Genomic DNA, 21,130 nt, shown 5'->3' on the forward strand with positions numbered 1-21,130 from the left:
GAGCTGCCCATGTTAAAATAGATCATTTCACCTACCTAGCAGATAAAAATTGTATGAAATGAAAAGGATTTCATCTGCAAGTAGCTTAAAACTCATGATGAATTTTACCTACTGTGTGTAAAATAACACAGTTTACAGAACTGAGCTTTACTCCCTTCCTGTTCTTTCCCAATTCTGTATCCTACAAGAGCTGTACAGACTGAGCTAAGACCATTTGTATATGCCAATACACTCACAGCAGACTTCAAGGATTCACCAATTCCTCTGGTGTAGATCAGAGCAGCCTATACAGCTGAGCAGCCAGGTCTCAACTCTCACTGAAGTCAATGTAAAAATTTACAAATCAAGTGCAATGAGTAGTGTCAATTGTAGGAGAAACATATACACACACACACAAAATTCATTATGTGGATGTTTCGAAAAGAATGACAACATTTAGTTACTTTGAATAAAATATTTGTTCAAGTTTTGTTTAATTGGCCACTAATTCTATGGCGGAATGCCATTATGTTTTCCTTAAATATTCCAAAAAGTCAAGTTATGGCAATTAAGATACATAAATTAGTTAATAATTCAGAAATCTGTGAGCCACCAAGCACAGGGTCAGCTAAAGCTGCTATCATACTCTACTCTGCAATCAATGACCCAACTTCATATTCTAGACAAAAGTTTTATAAAGGTCAAATCACTGATAAGTCTTTCTTACTCAGTTTCACTTGTTAACAGGAGTCTTAATAAAGCTTTATTTGGGGAGGAAAAAATAAAAATAAAATCACTTGCACAGAAGAAAGCACCCTTCTGAAGCACTAATCACCACAGTATTGCCCAAAAAAAAGGACACCTGTTCTGACAGGTAACTGGTAAGAACAGGAATTCCTCAGGTTTATAATTTATTCCACTGACATAACCCATACTTCTGATGAGTACTTCAAATAAATTAGAAATTAAGAACAGCTGAAGGGCAATTTTTCCTTTCAAGTCTCCTCCAGTTACTAATTCCAAAGCATTCATACATTTGAATAGACACACATATTTGAACTAACAGTTCTAGCTCACAGTGTTCTCAACACGTCATTCTTTTACTCAAGAGAGTGCATTTTTTTTCCCCCGAGAGCTCCACAGATCCAAACTGCACTTTCACCTCCTCTTCTCCAAGATTGCCTGAGGTGAAAAGCATGTTTATTGCATTCTCATTTAATCCTCATTCTCAAAGACCCTAAACAATCTCAGAGGCAGAAGAACTGCTAAGTATAAAGAAAATGTTAACATGGTTGGGGAGCAATGTCCTCCACTATCTACAAGTTCATATAATCTGCACAGTTACTGATTTGTGGGTTTGGAAAGGAATCTTGCTTTCTAGTAAAACTTAGTAAATTCTTAAAGTTGCTCACAGCATGAACATAACATTAAGCATTTACTCAACTGTCTATCTTATGGCCTCCTGGATGAGGGAAGACCCATGAATTTATTTATAAAGAGCTCTACCTTCCTAAAGCAAATAGAAAATTTGCTTTTTGACCCTCTCCTCCACTTCAGATTTCCTGACATGTATAACAAACTAGCATCCCATTGAAAGGTAAAGAAAAAAAAAACAGAAATATTAAAATGTATTATCTAATTATCTCCCTTTCTCAGAGAAGAAGTGGGAACAGTAAGGGTCAGGTAAGGTTGATGCAAAGCTTTGGCATAACTTCAAATGCTGATAAACTTGCATGTCATTTCATCCTTCCATCATGAAAAGCAGCCAAGCAGTAGTATAACCAAGGGAATATCAGATTCCGTTCAGGTACACAGTGAAAGAATGATGCAGAAAGGGAAACTGAGGAGGTAAGAGAAAAAAACTAATTATGACAGTAGTCAAATGCTGGAACAAGCTGCCCAGTGAGGTTGCAAATGCTCCTTCTTTGGACATACTCATAACTCACCTGGACAAGACCACAAACAACCTAAACCAGCTCTATGCTGAGTACTGGTTTCCACCAGATGACCTTCAAGGTCTTTTCATTCCAACCCTTATGATTCTATGACTCATTAACAGTCCTAAACAGGGTTACATGCTGACTGCCCAAATTTTTTTATGTCTGTGCCTGTCCTGTTGATGGAAGCATTTCATGACATTGATAAAATAGAGCTGATTCAGCTCCACACTGCTAGAAAAGTATTCAATAAGCAGCTTACACCAAAGTGGCAGATCTGCTCACCAGAATCTTTTTACTGATGACGATGCAGGTAGCTCACTCCACACTGAATTCCTTCTGATCATCTGGCTCATATACCCAGTTGTATCAGCCTAAAGAAAAAAAGCGCAGTGCCTAACCACACCAAGGCATTCAAGTGTTACTCCAGCTGTGATTAATAACATTCCTTGTTCAACCACAAAAAAAACTGCTGTGTGAGAAGCATACTTACAGAAAAGCATAACTGACTTGTTCTTGGTGAAGCTACACCAGATGACAGAATGCTTACTTGCAAAGATATGCCTTAAAATCAACATCTACCAAAGTCTTATACGTTTATAAGTATAAATAAAGCTGATAAACAAGGCTAATATAAAGGGTATAAATAAAGCTGATATATTGTGCCTTGGTTAAGAGCCTTAGGTCCCCAACACTACATGACATGACAAGATATCCAACAGGAAAATATGTAACAGTTACCAAAGCTAAATAATACAAGGTGTTAATGAAAACCGTCCTGTAATAGGCCGGGTACACTATCTGGATGACAAACTGAGGAATGAGCAAAACTGTGTCAAATATGAGGCAGCCACTCAAACACTACTCGGTATGAGCAGTGTAGAAATACTTTCTAGGAAATTCGAAAGCATGTTGGATCTACCCTGAATGGTGAAACAACTGTTCAATAGCAAGGATATAATGGTGCTAAAGAAGTACTTAGGAACAAAGTGCTGAATAAGCAGCAATCTGCAGAAATGAGAAACATTTCAAGAATCTCACTTGTAGCCATGTTAGCCCTTAATAATGCATGTATGAGAAAAATCAATCAATTGATCTATACTTGGGGCTCTATACAAGTGTGAAAACTCCTTACCAGGCTTTGAGGATTTAATGTTTCTACAAATCAGAAAAAAAAAAAAAAAAAAAAAAACAGAAGAGATCTTTTATGATAAATGACTAGCATGTTATGTCAACATGGTCACTGGAAGATGGTTCTGAATCAAGTTTAACGAAGTTTAACCAGCTCCTCAGGGTGCTTCTGTTGCAAACCTGCTTAGGCAATTGACTGGACTTGGATAGTAGTCTTAGACTTGCCTTTTTTGACCCTTCTATATTTCTAGAAAATTACTTCCAAGAAAACTGAGAGCTCTACTCCGTATAAACAAGTCTGCAGCACCTTTTTTAACCAGAGTGATGATAATACACTCGTATCACTACACTCAGAGGTAGAAAAAACAGCAGACATGCTAAATTAGTGCCACTTGATGAGCACAAATGAAACAGAGCATACTGATCACAGGACTATCCAAAGAAATTGAGAATCACTAAATTCTACCTAAGCAACAGTAAAGGCCTTAAGACTGATATCTAAAACAAGGTAAACAACCTGTACTTGCAAACCTGGTATTAACACAGACTGCAAATACCTTACGTTCATTGATTCCATCTTGTGCCTTTAGTACATAAAGTTTCATCCTCCTTAACACTGTGTTACAAAATATTACTTTTACATGTTTCACTGCAAGTATTTTCTGAAGTGGAAAATTCCATTTGTAAAGTTCAGTGGCACATACTCTTTTGCCCAGCAATGAATCTTGAAATACCTTTAAAATGTGTTAGGACAAGCCCTGTACTGAGTATCAAGTTCTATATTGAAACTTACATCCTTTACCTTTCTCTCAAACAGGTTTACAATATATAAAAAGAAACATAATAAATATTAGTTAGTCCCAAAGAAATAAAACGTTGTCATACTAGGCACACTATCAGAACAATAAAAGAATAAAACAAAAACAAAAATCTATCTAGTTCTGACACCAACTGGTTTTTATCAGTATGCCACAGATACAAACAGTGTAACGGGACATTGTATGAAGTTCTCAACTTTTTTTTTTTTCCTAGTTGTAATCTTAAGAATTGGCTATTTCAGATCAAAATGAACAAAATGTTCTATTGTGGAATGAGCCTGGAACATGTTTTACAGATGTTAGTGTTCAAAGACATTCATATAAATCAGAACAAAATCCAGATCTTGCCAATTGCTCTGGAAGAACCAGATAAGCAAGCTGCAGAATTCTCCGTCTTAAATCCATCCACAAAGAAACAAGGATAATCCAACTCCAGACTACTTATGTTTTCCTCAATCTGTACACAAGAACTAGTAATTTTTAACTCTGAATAAAACGTTCCACCCTCACCTTAAATCCACCATGTCAAAAATTCTGAGCTACTTTATTCTACCATGCGCAATACATTATAATGGACCAGCATCTGCATAGAAGAGGAAGCACAGTGCTTCTCCAACAAGCTTTCAGTCTGCTTCTGAAGCACTAAGCTTTCCTCTTTATTCAATAAACCCCTAGCACTTATTCCTGATGCTACTTTGTGCTGAGTTTCCTCTCCCTATAATAGCATATTCCTATGTTCTTAAAGCATGCAAAAGACTCCATGATTACTGATAAAAATCTCAAAGAAAAAACCCAGTGTGTCTCCCCACTTGTTGAAGTTAATACCAACCCACTAATAACTCCTGGGAGGCAGAACACACTACCTTAATACACTGCATTTCAGGCCCCAACCAACCCATCCAAACTGTGCTCTTGTACTTCTTGCACTATAATGTTGGCACCACAAGAACAAAGAACCTCCACTGACAGATCTTTGCTCCCTTGACAGTAACATGCTGTGAAGTCTCCACAATAAACAATTTCCTGGAATCATTAACAGAAGGGATTTATAATATAAACATTTTAAAGTATTTTATAGATTTTGATGCAAATTATTAGAAGAAGAAAGAAAAAAAAGAAAAAAGAAAAAACCAAACCACATTATCTCTACCAATATTAGCTCAGTTTCAAAAGGTTGGTTCCCCCACTATTTCATGCTACTAAAAGCCATCAGGACATTAAGCAGTTTTTGTAAGCACATCCAATCCTTGGCCAATAAATTTCAACAAATGCCATAACAACCTGGGGACAACCTTATGTTCTCACCCATGTTTTCCTCCATAGCCATTTCACTTAAACACAAAACTTGCCTTCAGGAGTTTTCTGCAGTTTAAGCTCATAAAATAACACTGTGTTCACGTAAGTACTTTTCTTCAAAGAATGACTACTGTAGTTTCAGAAAGGCTGATGTTTCTTGGGCATGGCTAGGTACAGCCATCTTCTGGTCAAATAAAGAAAAAAACCTGAATTATTTTACTATAAACAAATAACTCATTTACTGAGAATGAAGTGTTCCCTGAAAACACACAGGTGTTTACACCTCAGGCACAAAGTCTGCAGAATAACAACCAGGGATTACAGTGGATCAGACACTGTCAATAAGCACTACTGCTACAAAACAAGCTAGCATTATTGTGAGAAGTATCAATAGAAAGCTGTAAATAACAGGGATTTACTCAGTAAGACACAAAGTATCCAGTTTTGGATGGTCCATATCCAGCGGTGTCAGCAAGCAGAGTCCAGAGAAAACTAACCAGTAATAAAAAATCTTCAAACCATAATAATAATCCTCCACTGGGACTGTGTGTGTAGGGAAGCCAGAGAATCTTGATCACTGAAGGCTAAGAAACAGCCTTTGCCAACTGTTCAAAACCATGCCCTGTACTTCAGAGCTCTAATTCTCTAAGGCAGGCAGAAAGTAGAGGAAAACAAATATGGAAGTGATAAATAAAATCATTTTTAAAGCATCCAGCTGATTGCTGATTGCTAATGTGACTAGGTCATTCTGACATTAGGTATTATTTTCTTGGTTTCATTTGCAGTTCGATCACTTGCTTTTTGATGCGTTGGAAATTTTCCACAGGGGAAATCTTGGACTCAACTTCTCCCACCCTCATGGGATTCAATACAAGCATTATTTCTTCTCTTGATTTTCCTTTTTTTTTTCCCCATGATTTTCCAGTTTGAAAGAAGATATCCTGGACAAACTGAACAAACACTAGTTACTGTTTACAATCTGCTCCCCATCTATTTCACACTTTTCGTTTTTTTTTTTAAATATGGGTTGAAAGAAAAAAAAAAAATCCTACCAACTTTATCTACACTTCTAGCTGCATCAAAATAATACAGCATAGGAAGATTATTTATAAAACAAGCCTATATGCTTGAACAGAATAGGGCAAGAAAGCAATAAAACTTCAAGTTACTTTTTTGTACTTAACTGCACCCTTTCTACTCCATGTAAGGAAACTTATTTTAGATGCTTACTCCTCATTTACTACTGTCTGCAAGTATGAATGTCTCTAACCATTCAGAATTACCTGAAAGGAAATGATCTGAGATTTATTTTGTTTTATCCTACATATAAGAATGCTTGCTCTTACTGAGTTTCACTTTATGAATTGTCCACCTGGAAAAGAAGCAATTACTGGCTGCACGGCAGTTAATGGAAAAGGACTTGGGGACTAAAGCATGCCACAAACTGACGTTTAACACCATACTGCTAATATAGGCAGCAAACATCACTGCAGAACATATTAGCAATGTTACACAGAAACCTTATAAAAACCATTTTGTTCTAATTGACTTTGTATGAGAGTACCATAAGCTGCTGTGGGCAGTACACGTCTGTAAGCACTGACAAACAGAGGACAGCAATAAAAGAGACCAACAGAAAAGCTAAAAGAAACCAGAACAGACAAAAATAAAAGCCATGACTGAAAGGCCAACCAGTAATGGAACGTTAATGCAGAAAAGAGGAAATCTATCTTCCTCTTGTTCACTCTGCTATCACACAGAAGATCCCAAACAGTGACAAATGAATCACATGAGCAAAAGACAAAACCCTTCCAAAATGTTTCAAAAGACCAACTGCTGTCAAAATTCTTTCTGCTGCATCTTTACAGAGATCAGCTTTGATACCTTAGCCAACTCTTTTGGGAGTAAGTTCAAAACTCCCCAGGGACAGAACTGAGGACAAGTGTCTTCTGCCCTGGGCAAGCACTTACTTCTGGTGGGAAACATGACAGTGGCATTTTCCAGGAACTGAGAGAATCTTTGAAATAAAGATTTCCATTGAAAGCATTCACATTCTAGCCATATTTTCAAATAGCTGCAAATGAACTAAAATGGCATTATCCAAGACGTCTCTACTGAAAAGTAAAAAACAAAAATCTCACTTAAAAAAAAAATCCAATAGCTCAAAAACTTATAAGGTAATCTAATCAAGCATCCAAATCTAACTTAAGCAGACACCTAGACTCCCTTGGTCTCAAACAGAAAGACATGCCATGAAACAGAAATGGAGGCTGCTGTATGATAGGGGATCAAGTGCACACTCAGTAAGTTTGCAGGCAACACCAAGTTGGGTGGGAGTGTTGATCTGCTTGAGGGTAGGAAGGCTTTACAGAGAGATATAGACAGGCTGGACCAATGAGCCAAGGCCAATGGTATGAGGCTCAAGAAGGCAAAATGCTGGTTCCTGCACTTAGAATCACAGAATCATAGAATAGTTAGGGTTGGAAAGGACCTTAAGATCCTCTAGTTCCAACAACCCCGTGCAATGTTACAGGCTTGGGGAAGAGTGGCTGGAGAGCTGCCTGGTAGCAAAGGACCTGGGGATGCTGACTGCCAGTCGGTTGAACATGAGCCAGCTTGCTCCCAGGTGGACAAGCAGGCCAAAGGCATCCTGGCTTCTATCAGAGATAGCGTAGCCCGCAGGACTAGGGAAGTGACTGGAGTAAGAAACATGAAAAGCTCTAATGAACTCTAAACATCACATATACAAAAACAGTTCCTAAAATAAACTACAATCTGCCTAGTTAAAGAGATACAAGGCTCAAACACTATTCCTGTTGTAAGGGGAAACTGCTGGTTCCCTGGCTATTCAAACTTGCTTGAAATCTTAGCAACATGAAAAACTAAGCTTTAGTCCTTCACGTTTCCTTACTAGGTCAACTTTCCTCTCTATAGTGCAAACTTTGGCAAGAATAGTAACTTTCCAGCATCTGAGTGAAACGTAGCTTGACTGAAACACACTATCCAAACACATACATACACATTCGTGCACCTATAGTATTATCTGCATGTAATTGGTAAGACCTACAAACAGCTGTAATATTGGAAAGCCTATACATAAATAACTGTTAGCACAGAGACATGAATTACTAAAGATGTGTATCACTTTTTGACATGATAACAAGCATGGGCAGTAACTCAATCTAAGATTCCAATTTTTAAAATTAATTCAATTACTCCAATTCTTCTGAGTTTGGTTTCTATCACATACCCAAATCTCATCTATAAAAGTGAACACAAACAAATAAACTCAGTCTCTCCAAAACACTGTTATAGGGAAAGACCTACCAAGCCAATCTCACTTCTGTTGGATCCTCAGAGCCCTGAGAAAAGACTGCTCCTATTACACATTCTCAGAATATTAAGCTTTGAAATAGTCATAAAGCTCTTGATCTTTATGCTCGCTAAGAAAAGGTTTTTGACATTGCAATAAGTGCACATTAGAGCCTCCCTTCAAGCATATACCAGAATAATATTAAAGATACATCTTGACTAAGGCAGATGACTACACAGAGGCACTTTTAGGTAAGGAAGTCCTCAAGGACTGTTTGGAGAATATCAGATTATTCAAAAACAAACAAAAAAAAAAACCCATACAAGAAAAAAAAAAAAAGAAAAAAATGCAAAACTACACTTGCTCTGTCATTCTTCCAAGTAGCCTTTATTGTCAATCACTATTTCTGCTATTCTCATTTCTCAGGCTTTCCTTCTGCCCACTTTCTCCATTTTTACCTTATCCTCTGGCATTTTTTCTCCCTTTTCTTTACCTCCTGTCATCTAATCCCTAACTCTGATTTCCTCTCTATTTTTGTCATGTGGACGATACTGATCTTTACATGCTGCAACTTTATTTCACACTTCAGGCTAGAGCAATAGGACATGTAGTCACACTCCAACATCACTGTTTCAAATACATTTGCAGACTCAAAGACAAATGTACAAGCTATTTCATTCAGATAGCATTTTCTTCAAAAGTACAGTAGACAAGGAAGCAGACTATCAATCCTGCAGTTTACATCTGCTACAGACACAGGACACATCTCCAGACAGCAGAACTGTGGAATGGCAGACACTTATTACTTCAATAAAGATACTCTACAGGTTAGAGTATGCAACCTCCGCAAAATGGTGTCAACCAAAAACCTGGCAGGGGGTGATGGAGAAGGAGACAAGAAATAAAACAAAAATATGCTTTCCAGTTTGCAAGAGCAGAGAGAGGGGACAAAGGAAAAAGACTGTACAAGATTTATTTCCCTTCCCTTATCCAAAAGTAACTCTCCACATAAAAACATCAGGGACTCTACTCATTTTCAGGATGGAGAATTATACAGCAATGGATTTCTAAGCATTCAGTTAATGCAAAGGGATCATGAGCAGCAAAGCAATGCCAGAAAAGAATGGAATTGCCCATTTCCTATACACCAGATGTACAGGAAGAAACATACTAACCTAAGTCATGGCTAGTGTGCAAAATAAACTTCCACATACTGACGTGTTTACACATGATTCCTCAACTAAACATTTTCAAACAAAATCCAGTCAGCATGTCAAAAATTAATCCGATCAAATATTAGGTATTATTTCCTCACAAGGTCAATGAGCCTTTTTTCACTTAGTAGTATAGGCCTCTATCTGTGTTTATATTACAACACTACTCTACACTCAGGCTTAAATTGCCTTCCTGTCAAAAAATAAATAAATAAATAAACAAAAAGGGTTTAGATTTGATGACAGATGTATTCTAAAAGCAAATTTCTTCTCTATCTCCCCAGACACTCCAGTAACAGTCTGGATAGCAACCAACATCTCTATAGTACTGAGTATTAACATCCTAACTTCTCCCTACTATAATATTAGGTGATATTTAGACCTTGACCTCTATAAAAGTGTTTGAAAAGGGACTATCCGTTTGTATCAAAATAGCTATTTATAGGCATAGACTGCCACCTAGTGATTTTTATTACCTGTGGGGAGTAAAAAAAAGAGAAGAACAGACCACCAACCTTCCTCTTCCAGAAGAAAAGAGAAAAAAATAATAATTCCTTCATATTTTATATGAACATATAGAAACAATGTTATATCACTTATCTCCTATTATTATTATTTTGATGGTAAATGCAGGAGGGGAATGAGGAAAGAAGAGTCAGTAAGTGTATGTTATCTTCCTCATACAGGTAAGATCCACGACATTGCTTGTTCATCTATTCCTTCTGGAATTCCTCCTCATTTTACATGGACTCTTAGCTTTTGCATAAAACAAGTGTTGCATTCAGACCTTATTTAATCTCTAGGACAACACTTACATGGACAGCCACTCCTCTCTCAAAACTTTGGATTCCTTCAGTTTTTGCATTTTGTCTTTCCTGGTTCTTCTCAGTATTGTAATTGCATTTTCAGTACATTCTCTAGTTCGGCTTTACCATTCCCTTTTCAGCCACTGCAGCTTTCTACTGGATTTTGCTATTCGTGAAGAAGCCAAGTTACCTGTGTCATCTGACCTGCCTTAAAGCTGAATTACCATTATATAAATAACCCTTAAACTGATGTTACCTTCAGGGTTCTCTGTCCAAACTTGTATTTCAGATAACTGCTTTCATTAACTTCTGGCCATCTAATTAGCAGCATAAGAACTCTTTGTTTTTTTTTTCATGCCTTCTCCATGCCCTTCTCTCTCAAACACTATCAGCATCTTCAGTTCACTTCTCATCCAGACCTAAATCTCAGAATCTGCAGGACAAATGGATCTTAGGAAGATCTTTCTGTAATGAATCTGTAAGACAAACTTGTTTTTATTTGAGTAAGAAACCAGCAAAACCTTTTCAAATTTCTCCTCATCTAGCTAACACACTTTCCTCTATCAAACATAATCTTTGCAATGCTCTGAATGAATATGAGGAGACAGTTCTGTACCTTGTTAATTTGATCTTACCAGCACTTTATGTACCCACCCACTGTATTTTACAGTCACATGAAACAAGAGCATTTCTTAGCTTTTGCTTATCAAATCTATCCTCTTATTTAACATAAAGAGGTCAGTACCCCTTTTTTATAAATAGCAATACTAGCTTTCATTAGCCCTTGTTCAATGTTCATCTAAGTACTTCTACAATTTCTCATGTTACCTCTCATAAAGTTCTTTCCAAATATCCCCAAAGGCATTTTATGAATGATTTATCTTATTAAAAGATCTTACTAAAATCCTTTGTTGTTATACCCACAAAATAAACCTGATTCTAGCTAAACTGCTGATAGGCTGTAACTGTTGCTTATCATACTGACTAACTCAGTGTAAATAGTTCTTTGTACATCTCAACAGTAGCCTGTGCAAACTGGGGCATAGGCTATCACAGAGACTTTGAACAGCACTTTTGAATACACCATCAATAAAAAGTTATAAAGGAATTAAATAATGTCTGTCCTTCATTCCAATATTAAATTACTTTCTTACGTTAAAGAAAACCAACAAATTACCCTCAAAGCAACAGCCTAACAATATAAAATTTATTCCTTTTGTCTTTTAAAGTAGAATTACAGAACTCTTAACCTCAACATGCAGCGCTAATGATCGTTGCTAATAAAAGTCACAACCAAACTATTTGAATATTAACATATAAAACACAGCGTGAGAAAACATCTATATAATAACTGAGGCAGAAAAAAAATACAACAATGTGATTATGTTTTTAAACCATCTTAAAAGTGTAGCCTTTCTCCTCTCCCTTTTATGGGTCACTCCAAAAGAAAGATGTGGATCATGGTGATCTCCAAGCTGGCAGTAACTCATGTCCTCCAGAGTTTAAATCTGTTTTAATGTAATTCTTTCACTTCTTGACAGATGGGACAAAAAACATCACCCTGTATCATTGCTAAGAGGCTTTAATTTGATTACAGTAATTACATGGGGCCACATTATGAATATCCGGTCCAACTGCAGTTTAAAAAAAATACAAAGTTACGTCGGTAAAGTTAGTTGAATAATGATAAAACTCCAGAAATTATGTCAGCAAGTTTTGAAAGCTTTGAAAGCTTACATAACTGCCAATACATTCAAAATTTTTCTCTTTCCAAGGACAGAAAGGAAAACAGAAGTTCATTTACAGGGCTTCTCTCCCACATGTTCTTCTCTTATCCCACAAACCACAGAGGGGTACAAAAGAACAAACAGGCTAATATCAAAATGCCAGATTTAAAAGTTAATTTACCATATTTGTCTCGCAAGCCAACTGTACACCTGAAGACTCCACCGAAGGCCACATCTTCACCAAATATTACTGAAAAATAAGAACAGTAGAGGAGGCTAATGTTACTCCAATGCATCTCACTTTTAATGAACTTGTTTCAAAGGTTTTTGAGACACTAACATAAGACCAGCACAACTCTCAGTATTCAAACTACTAACCTTACAGTGCAGGTGATGTAGCCAATAAAGTATTATCTCTAAAAGTAACTGCCCTTAAAATTTGCTTCAAATCAACTAATCTTGGGCTTGTTTATTTTTCCTTTGAATTTATGGAATAATGATGTTTAATTTTTCTTAATACAGTGTTGTTATTTGATTCACAGAAATAAGTATTACCCATTTCAATTTTTTTTTAAGCATGTAAGAGATGTGCAGCAGTACCACCAATAGCAGTTTGCATGAACTGGGATCAGTTCTGATAATTCCCAAATCCCTCGATATCCTAGATATTCTAAAGGGAAAAAAAAAGAATAAATTAGACTCCTTACCCTTCAAATATTATTTTTGTTTAAATACATTTCTGGTGGGAGGCACTAAAAGGGGCTAACACACTTCTGAAAATCATGTAAATGACACCACTTAAAGAAAAACAACTTGTATAATGATGTAAAAAACAATGCAGTCATGGAGTATATGACTGAAGTGTGCCCCATTCATTTTTAATATTAATTTGTTTCAGGGTTTATGTATTTAAAATCTTTGTAAGGCCTTTCCATGACCACGTGACTACTCACTTTTGAGCCAGCTGACATAAAAAAAAGAAAATCCTATTTAAGGGTGATATCAGCAAATTTGCCTGGATTTAGCAATTCTGGTCAGCTGCTGAAAATATTTTCCTGGACAGATTCCCATTCGCATCAAAACAAATATGAGGATTTCCACTAGTTAAACAAAAGTTGATCAATTCCAATGTAACTAAAAACATATGAAGAACATGCTTTCTATTGCATGAAATACTCATTAATTCAGTAAGCAGGGTGATACTGACAACTGACAAGGCTGGACTGCAGAACTCCAACATGGTCTTGCAAAGAGCTTTGCAAAGATCTAACCTGGGAAAGCTGAGGAACAAGACTGGAACCTCAGAGTGACTAAAGGGCTAAGGATTATACGTGAGTTTAGATTCATAGAATCATAAAATAGTTAGGGTTGGAAAGGACCTAAAGATCATAGAGTACCAACCCCCCTGCCATGGGCAGGGACACCTCACACTAAACCATGAACTCAAGGATTCATCCAACCTGGCCTTGAACACTGCCAGGGATGGAGCATTCACAGCCTCCCTAGGCAACCCATTCCAGGGCCTCATCACCCTAACAGTAAAGAACTTTCTCCTTATAACCAATCTAAACTTCCCCTGTTTAAGTTTTAACCTGTTACCCCTTTTCCTATCACTACAGTCCCTAATGAAGAGTCCCTCTTCAGCATCCTTACAGGCCCCCTTCAGATACTGGAAGGCTGCTAGGAGGTCTCCACCCAGCCTTCTCTTCTCCAGGCTGAACAGCCCCAACTTTCCCACCCTGTCTTCATATGGGAGGTGCTCCAGTCCCCTGATCATCCTTGTGGCCTCCTATATTCTTGCTCCAACAGTTCCATGTCCCTTTTATGTTGAGGACACCAGAACTGCACACAACACTCCAGGTGAGGTCTCACGAGAGCAAAGGGGCAGGATCACCTCCTTCGACCTGCTGGTCACGCTCCTTTTGATGCAGACCACGATAAGGTTGGCTTTCTGGGCTGCAAGCACACACTGAAGCCAGCTCATGTTCATTTTCTCATCGACCAACACCCCCAAGTCCTTCTCTGCAGGGCTGCTCTGAATCTCCTCTTTGCCCAACCTGCAGCTGTGCCTGGGATTGCTCCGACCCAGGTGCAGGACCTTGCACTTGTCATGGTTAAACTTCATAAGGCTGGCATCAGCCCGCCTCACAAGCATGTCAAGGTCCCTCTGGATGGCATTCCTTCCCTCCAGAGGACTAACTGCTGAACTAATAGTCTACTAACAGTCTATTTATTTTTATATGGCTGATTCTACAGAAATCGTATGAAAATCTGTTCTTGGCACTTAGACAAGGGCACACCCTCGCTTGTATAAGCTTTAATTTAATAAAGGTGATAATAACACTGTAGATTGAGAGGAAATGTATACAGGCATACTACTGGACCGATAACACAGAATTTTCCGTAACAGATGAGATAGTTAGTCAGACTTCAGGTTGAGCAGTGGTTCAAGCAGTGCCAAAAAGTGTTACTAACACACTAAAAAAAAAAAAAAAAAAATAAACATCTCTTTCAGATATCTGGCCACCATCATGCCTTTGTTACAACAAAAGAAGCAAGAGACCTGTTATGTATAAGAATTAAAAGTGGAGTAAATAGCTTTGTGCAAAAGAATTTAGGATAAACCTTTTAAATCAAGCTATGATGAACTAGCATCTTCAAAGTTATAGGTTATCCAGACTGCAAAAGCCTAGAAAAACCTTACATTGCCTATGCATGATGATGAACAGAAATCAATAAACCTGGAAAGGAATTTTGGAGCAGGGGCGAAGAAGGGCAGGAAGGAGAGAAGGAAGAATGGATAAAGTGAGGAATATATAGTCTCTGAAAACTTTCTGAGCATAGAGAGTTGAAGGAGTTAAAAAATAAGATTTACATTTTTAAAACTCCTTTACCTACTAGTGCCTTTAACTAAGTTAAATAAACTGCCCTTAACTACAGTTCACATCAGTAATACCAGAAGCATGTTAAGAAATGTATCTTTCTGTCCCGATTTTAAAGTGAAATTAACCCAGCTACCACAGAAGACACATAGAATCATAGAATAGTCAGAGTTGGAAAGGACCTTAAGATCATCTAGTTCCAACCCCCCCTGCCATGGGCAGACACCTCACACTAAACCATGTGTCGTGGTTTAAACCCAGTCAGGTAACTCGTTCACTCACTCCCCACCTTCTTTCCCTCCCCCTGCTCCCGGAGGGTTGGATATGAAAATTGAAAAGAATGCAACTCCCACGGGCTGAGAAAAGAACAGTTTAGTATCTAAGGTATAACACAGATCACTACTGCTACCACCAATAATAACAATGATAAGGGAAATAACAAGGGAAGAGAATACAACATCTCACCACCAGCCGACCAATAACTCGCCCTCCCCCCAGCACGACCAAGCACTGACCCATACCTCCTCCAACCCTGCCGTCTACCAGCCCTTCCAGGTAACTCCCAGTTACATCCTGGGCATGACGTGCTGTGGTATGGAATACCTCTTTGGTCAGTTTGGGTCAGGTGTCCTGTCTCTGTTTCCTCCTGGCTTCTTCTCCTCCCTGGCAGAGCATGAACCTCACAAACTCCTTGGTTAGGGTAAACATTACTTAGCAACAACTGAAAACATCAGTATTATCAGCATTGTTCCCAGGCCGAAAGTCAAAACACAGCACTGCACCAGCTACCAAGAAGGAGAAAAATGACTGCTACTGCTGAACTCAGGACACCATGTCACTCAAAAATGTTACACAACTGCATCTTAGATTTTATAATCCCTTAATAATCTGTTAATACAACATATTTTTAAGATTTGAGATCAAAGTGTAGAAATAACTTGCTAGAAAGCTTTAAAGGCCACAAGAAATGCATTTAATAATCAGGGAAAACAACCAGAAATTTGAAGAAAGCAAAAGACACTAATAAGTGCAGTATACCTGCAGTCGGATCTTTGGCTAGAGCATTGTCCAAGGCACTTGTTATGGATTGAAAGAGATTCATCTTCTGTGTCTCACCTGTGTGAAAGTGATTAGTTAACAATTTAATTTCGTTCAAAACACAAAGTATATTAGAAAACACAAAGCACGACTAAAAACTTAGTTAACAGTCATAAACAAGATCCCTGTTAGGAGTACCCGAGAGGCATTTGCTGAGTAAACTTAAATTATGATATGGAGGGGATTGAGCATGGTATACTTTGCAATCCCAAGGACTATAAGTCTACTACCCTGCATTAAACCTTTTTACAAAAACTATGCTCTTGGCTAGAGCAAATGCAGCTTTCCAATGCTTAGTCAAACACTAGGAACAATGACTATTACAACAGTCTTTCAAAGGAAGAAACCATAGTAAAACTTTATTGTTTGAGGACTGGGATCCTTTCTACTAAGATCCACCAGATCTTATTAAGCTTAATTCATCATTCTTTCGTTACTTTTTTTTTTTAAAGCTCCAGCCTTTCCTGTTTACAGACTCATATTATTGTCAGAAGTTTTCCAATCAGCCTTCTCTCTGAACTGCAGTTAGAAAGCGTCAGAAGCATCAAATCCACACTGCAAAGAAAGATAACTTGACGCTGAACAGCTATACTTAAAAGAGGTAAAAAAAATGCACCAGACTGTCGTATTAAAGTCTTCCAGAGCGCAGACTGAAAGAAAACCTTTAAGACCCAAATGCCCTTCTCCACTCAAGCACTGCAAGGAAAAACAAACAGGCCTAAATGCAAAGATGGAATAAAACAATAGTCCTGTCCCCACTACTGTGACCAACTCAAATTCTCCAAGGAAATAAAATAATGCCTTTCCAGAAACTAAGTGAGTAAGAAATTGCCTGGCTGATATTTGGTAGCTCTTTAACTGGCAAAAAACCTCTATCTAAGCTATGATTAGAAGCCACAGACCAGCAGAATCCTACCTACCAGCACACACAGCACTTAAAAAAAAAAAAATCCCAAACAAACAAACATTAAAAAAGAACACACACACAAACAAACAATAAAGTAACTGTTAGGTGATGATCCCACACAAACATGAGAACAGGTGTTAGAAATCAGACAGGCAAACAATATTCTTTTTCCAGTAGTGACATTATCTCTCAAGCTTTCCTTCTTCCTGTATTGCTAATTAACATTAGCAAATTTTCTTCAAGACTTATGTCATGCCACACCAGGGCTGAGTAGCTGCATTCCCATATGTTTCTGTACTTGGTAGCTTCACCTGTTACACTTTACACTGCCCCTTAAGAAGGGGAAACTGTAAAAAATAACATGTTATGTGAAACTGTTCAAACTATATGAAAGCTACAGATAATCAACATTTACAAATTCAAGGGACAGAAAGCTGGGGAACAGCAGTTGTTTCTCTTTTTTCCAAGTTATCCACATTAGTATTTAGGTTATCTTTTCCATAACATACAAACCTTCCAGTATTTGTTATAAATAAATGCTTATTTGTTATAAATAAATGCTTTAGCAACTGTCAGAAAGTCTTCATACTGACTGTCCTGATCTGCTGTTCTTACTTATAATAAAGGCATCCTGGGAAAGGAGAAACTAATTGTGTCCTTCAGATTTGAACTATGGAGTTGGAGAAGCATTATCTTAGCAAATCAGGCTGAGTAGCAGCTTAACTTTATTTCACTTTCACTGTTTTTCACAGAATTTCAAAGGAAGGAAATAGATTTCTATTGATATAGGGCAACAAAACTGGCCTGACCCACTAGAGCTTTTTTACTATGATCTCAAGCAGGGACCTGAAGGACACAGTCCTTTACACCTTGACACCTTGGATGCCTCCAGCCCCCAGTGACTAACAGAAATTGACATGAGTTTTCTCAGACCTAATGACCAAGCTGGAAGACCAAAGGCATCCAGTCAAGTAGCACCTGTCTAGAAGACAGTGTGGTTCACGCGAGAGACACCACTATTATGCAGCTGGCAGGCTTCTTCCAGAACTCAGCACAACTCATTTTCAGGGTTGCATCTCAGACACAAAAACACCAACTTTCATCCTGAGCTAGTTGTTTACAACTGATCCGTGTTTACTCCCAGTCTTATGATCACGGCAATTACCTCCAAGTTTTCACTATACAGCAGTCTTTCTTAACGACAAGTTTATCACCACATTGATAACTTAACCATGCAATAACACACTGGGAGGGATTAAGTCATTAAGTTCCTACTAGAAGCTTCACCACTGAAACAGAAGAGGGTCAGGGAAGGTGCTTGCAGGTCTGAGCTCATGATGGGTAGGTAGGCTTATTGCAACTATTGCACTGACTGCCCAAAAACACTCCATCAGGGCCGTGAGGGACCGAACAGGCCTGGGGCACCCCCGCCAGCCGTACTCCGGGGCCTTCTCACCAGAAACCAGGTTTTTTTCACACCAAACTCGCAGGCAGAACAGCCGCAGGCACAGCGGAGGACAAACACCCAGGCCAAGGCCGCCGCCGCCCGGGGTCTCGCCCCCAGCGTTGCGGCTGACCAGTACCCCACCGCGACAACCCCGCTCCCGGCTGGGGCAGTGCCGCCCGAGGGGGCGGAGGCGGGAAGCGCCCACCCTTCTCCCTCCCCACGGCCACACCGCGGCCGGGCACTTCCCCAAGAAGACGGCGGTGGGGCGGACCCGGCAGCACTCTGAGCGTGAGCCCGGCCCTCAGGGTGGACCCCGGCCCAGCCCCGCTCTCACCGTACTCGGTGGGCGCCGGGTCCGGCTGGAAAGAGAAGTGCGCCGCGGACCGGCGGGGCGCGGGCGGGGGCAGGCGGCTCAAGAACCCGCCGCGGCACCGCACCGTCACGGCCACCGCCCCGGAGGGGAGCGCCCCTCGCAGCGCCAGAGCCAGCCCCGCCGCCGCCATCGCCACCGTAGTCAGGGGCCGCCGCAGCCGCCGCGCGTAGTAGAGAGGCGGGGTCCTGGGAGGGCTTCCTCACTGGCCAGCGGCGGATGGAGGACGGGCCAATCAGAAGCCGTTCTGCGGTGGGTGGAGGGGTGGGAGGGCAGGGGAAGGGTTGAGTGCGCCTGCGCGGGAGGCGCGCCGCTGGGCGCGGCCGCGGAGTGGTGAGGGAGGTGAGGGTACGTGCTGGGCACGCGGCTGCCGCGCGTCGGGCGCTGGGGACGGGTCCTGCGCGTGTTGCCGTTGCCGTTGCCGTTGCCGTTGCCGTTGCCGTTGCCGTTGCCGTTGCCGTTGCCGTTGCCGTTGCCGTTGGGTCTGTGTGAGGGGCGTTGGGTCTGTATCCTTCAAGGGCGGCCCCGCAGAATGCGCAGAGCAGGGTAGCGGGTGTTTTTACCGGCCCGATGGTGCTGCGGATACCGGTGTGACAGACACTGGGCGCATTGGGCAGTGCGAAACTGGGCATCGCCTCTCACAGAAGTGTTACAAGCGTGGCTGAAACAAAAGGCTTCACCTTTTCCCATAAACATGCTTTCTTCCACTGGGGGTTTCATATTGCTATCCCAGCAGAGAGAAATACTGAACGAATGTCAGAAATCCTCAAATTCTACCCCAGCAGATGTCCTGGAAGGATAAAAAATGATAGACCTGAAACGGCCTCGCAACTGCGCATCCAACCTCTGCCTCATATTTAATTATTCATCTTTTCCAAGGTCCTTTTTTTCACACTCTTGCTCATACCATAATTAATTTTTTTTTAAGCAATTGAAATGACAGTTTCTTATGTATTCTCTTTATAAGGTTTTATAAAACATTCTGTCTAACGTTCTTAGCAAAGTGACCACCTCACACTCCTTCCCCAGATGCTCCCATTGCCCAGGTGAAGGTTCTTGCTCTACCTTTGCAGCCTTTCTTCCTCCATATGTCCATCACTGACACCTTTCAGTTGCTTCTATTGAAAGGCACCTCTACATCAATCCTTCCACTTTTACCAGTGCTTCACATCTTGTCCATACACATGCTTCTCCATCAACACCTTTCATGCAGCCTCCAACAAATTGTGACAATCCCCTTTCAGTTCTTGTCTGTCTTGATATTATCTCTAAGACTGACCATACTGGATAGCATTTTTACCCTGCTCCAAGAACTCTAATTCCAAAACTTTGCCTCAGAGAAAAAGACTAGAAACTAGAATAATGTATATATGGCATCACCTCTTTCAAATGAGGGGGCTCATGTGTAACCCAGTCTGGAAAGGATCTTATTTTAAACACTGGAATATAAGATTTCGTACTTAGTATGAAATACATATTACTATTATGATTAGATACTCTTTTTTTCTGTCTGACTTCCAAGCCATTATGGAATATCCCGCTTAATGACCACAGGACTGTGGCAGTGAAGACCATTGTTTCATTATGTATCGTGTGAAAAAAAAAAAAAATCATGTTTAATTTATTCATTATTGGGATTTATGCAAGAGAAAAGCCTTTCTTTCTACTGGCTGGGAAGACCAGTCACTTGCTCTTTAACATGTCCTTTATCTTTAGAGACTGCTGACAAAGCACCCAAGATGATAGGATCAAACAAGTTCTTCTGACATGCCTCAGTATATTCCATGGAAGCAAAATACTGATGACTATCTAAAGGACATGAGAATTTTAATACAAGCAGGCTCTCTGATGAAAGAAGAGTATTGCTAAACTCTGACTGTAAACTATGCGATATATTTGGTTTATGTACAGTTAGTTTTGTCATGCTGTATTATTTATAAAATGTGGGCATAACCTTGGTCAGATATTCCAGGAGATGCTTCAGTCTTCAACATGGGCAGAAAAAGGATTCTTCTTGCTGTCTTCATTCAGTGACTGCTGTCTCCTACATCTGGTGACCCATGAAACTTGAAAAGCAAAAGAATGGTTGTGGAGCCCAGTATCCTACAGAAGACATTATGGCATTCATGATGGAAGGGTGGAAAGAAGAAATACCTTCAGTAACACCCATTCAGTTGCTGTTCAAACCTAGGTGAAAGAGAGAAA

The 21,130-nt window shown here is 39.6% G+C and overlaps 1 protein-coding gene across 4 annotated transcripts in view; it reads right to left on the reverse strand.

Annotated features, from left to right (window-relative positions):
* BCKDHB (branched chain keto acid dehydrogenase E1 subunit beta) overlaps nucleotides 1-19,108 on the reverse strand; it is a 116,476-nt gene extending 97,368 nt beyond the window's left edge. For 3 of the 4 annotated variants that reach the window (XR_008972533.1, XM_057412444.1, XM_057412445.1), the window contains exons 1-3: nucleotides 18,890-19,108; nucleotides 16,142-16,219; nucleotides 12,403-12,471 (exon numbers count right to left, since the gene is read on the reverse strand). Coding sequence is in view for 3 of the 4 variants with exons in the window: in XM_057412444.1 (XP_057268427.1) it covers nucleotides 12,403-12,471; nucleotides 16,142-16,219; nucleotides 18,890-19,058 (316 nt within the window). In the remaining variant the exon portion in view is untranslated. The remainder of the gene's footprint in view (nucleotides 1-12,402; nucleotides 12,472-16,141; nucleotides 16,220-18,889) is intronic. The other variant, XM_057412443.1, reaches the window with a different exon arrangement.
* Nucleotides 19,109-21,130: the final 2,022 nt, after the last annotated feature.

Source organism: Pezoporus wallicus, unplaced genomic scaffold (assembly GCF_028554395.1).
Source record: "Pezoporus wallicus isolate ANWC-B61680 ecotype Strahan unplaced genomic scaffold, APGP_CSIRO_Pwel_v1 contig_4788, whole genome shotgun sequence".
In the NCBI taxonomy this organism is placed as follows: Eukaryota; Metazoa; Chordata; class Aves; order Psittaciformes; family Psittacidae; genus Pezoporus; species Pezoporus wallicus.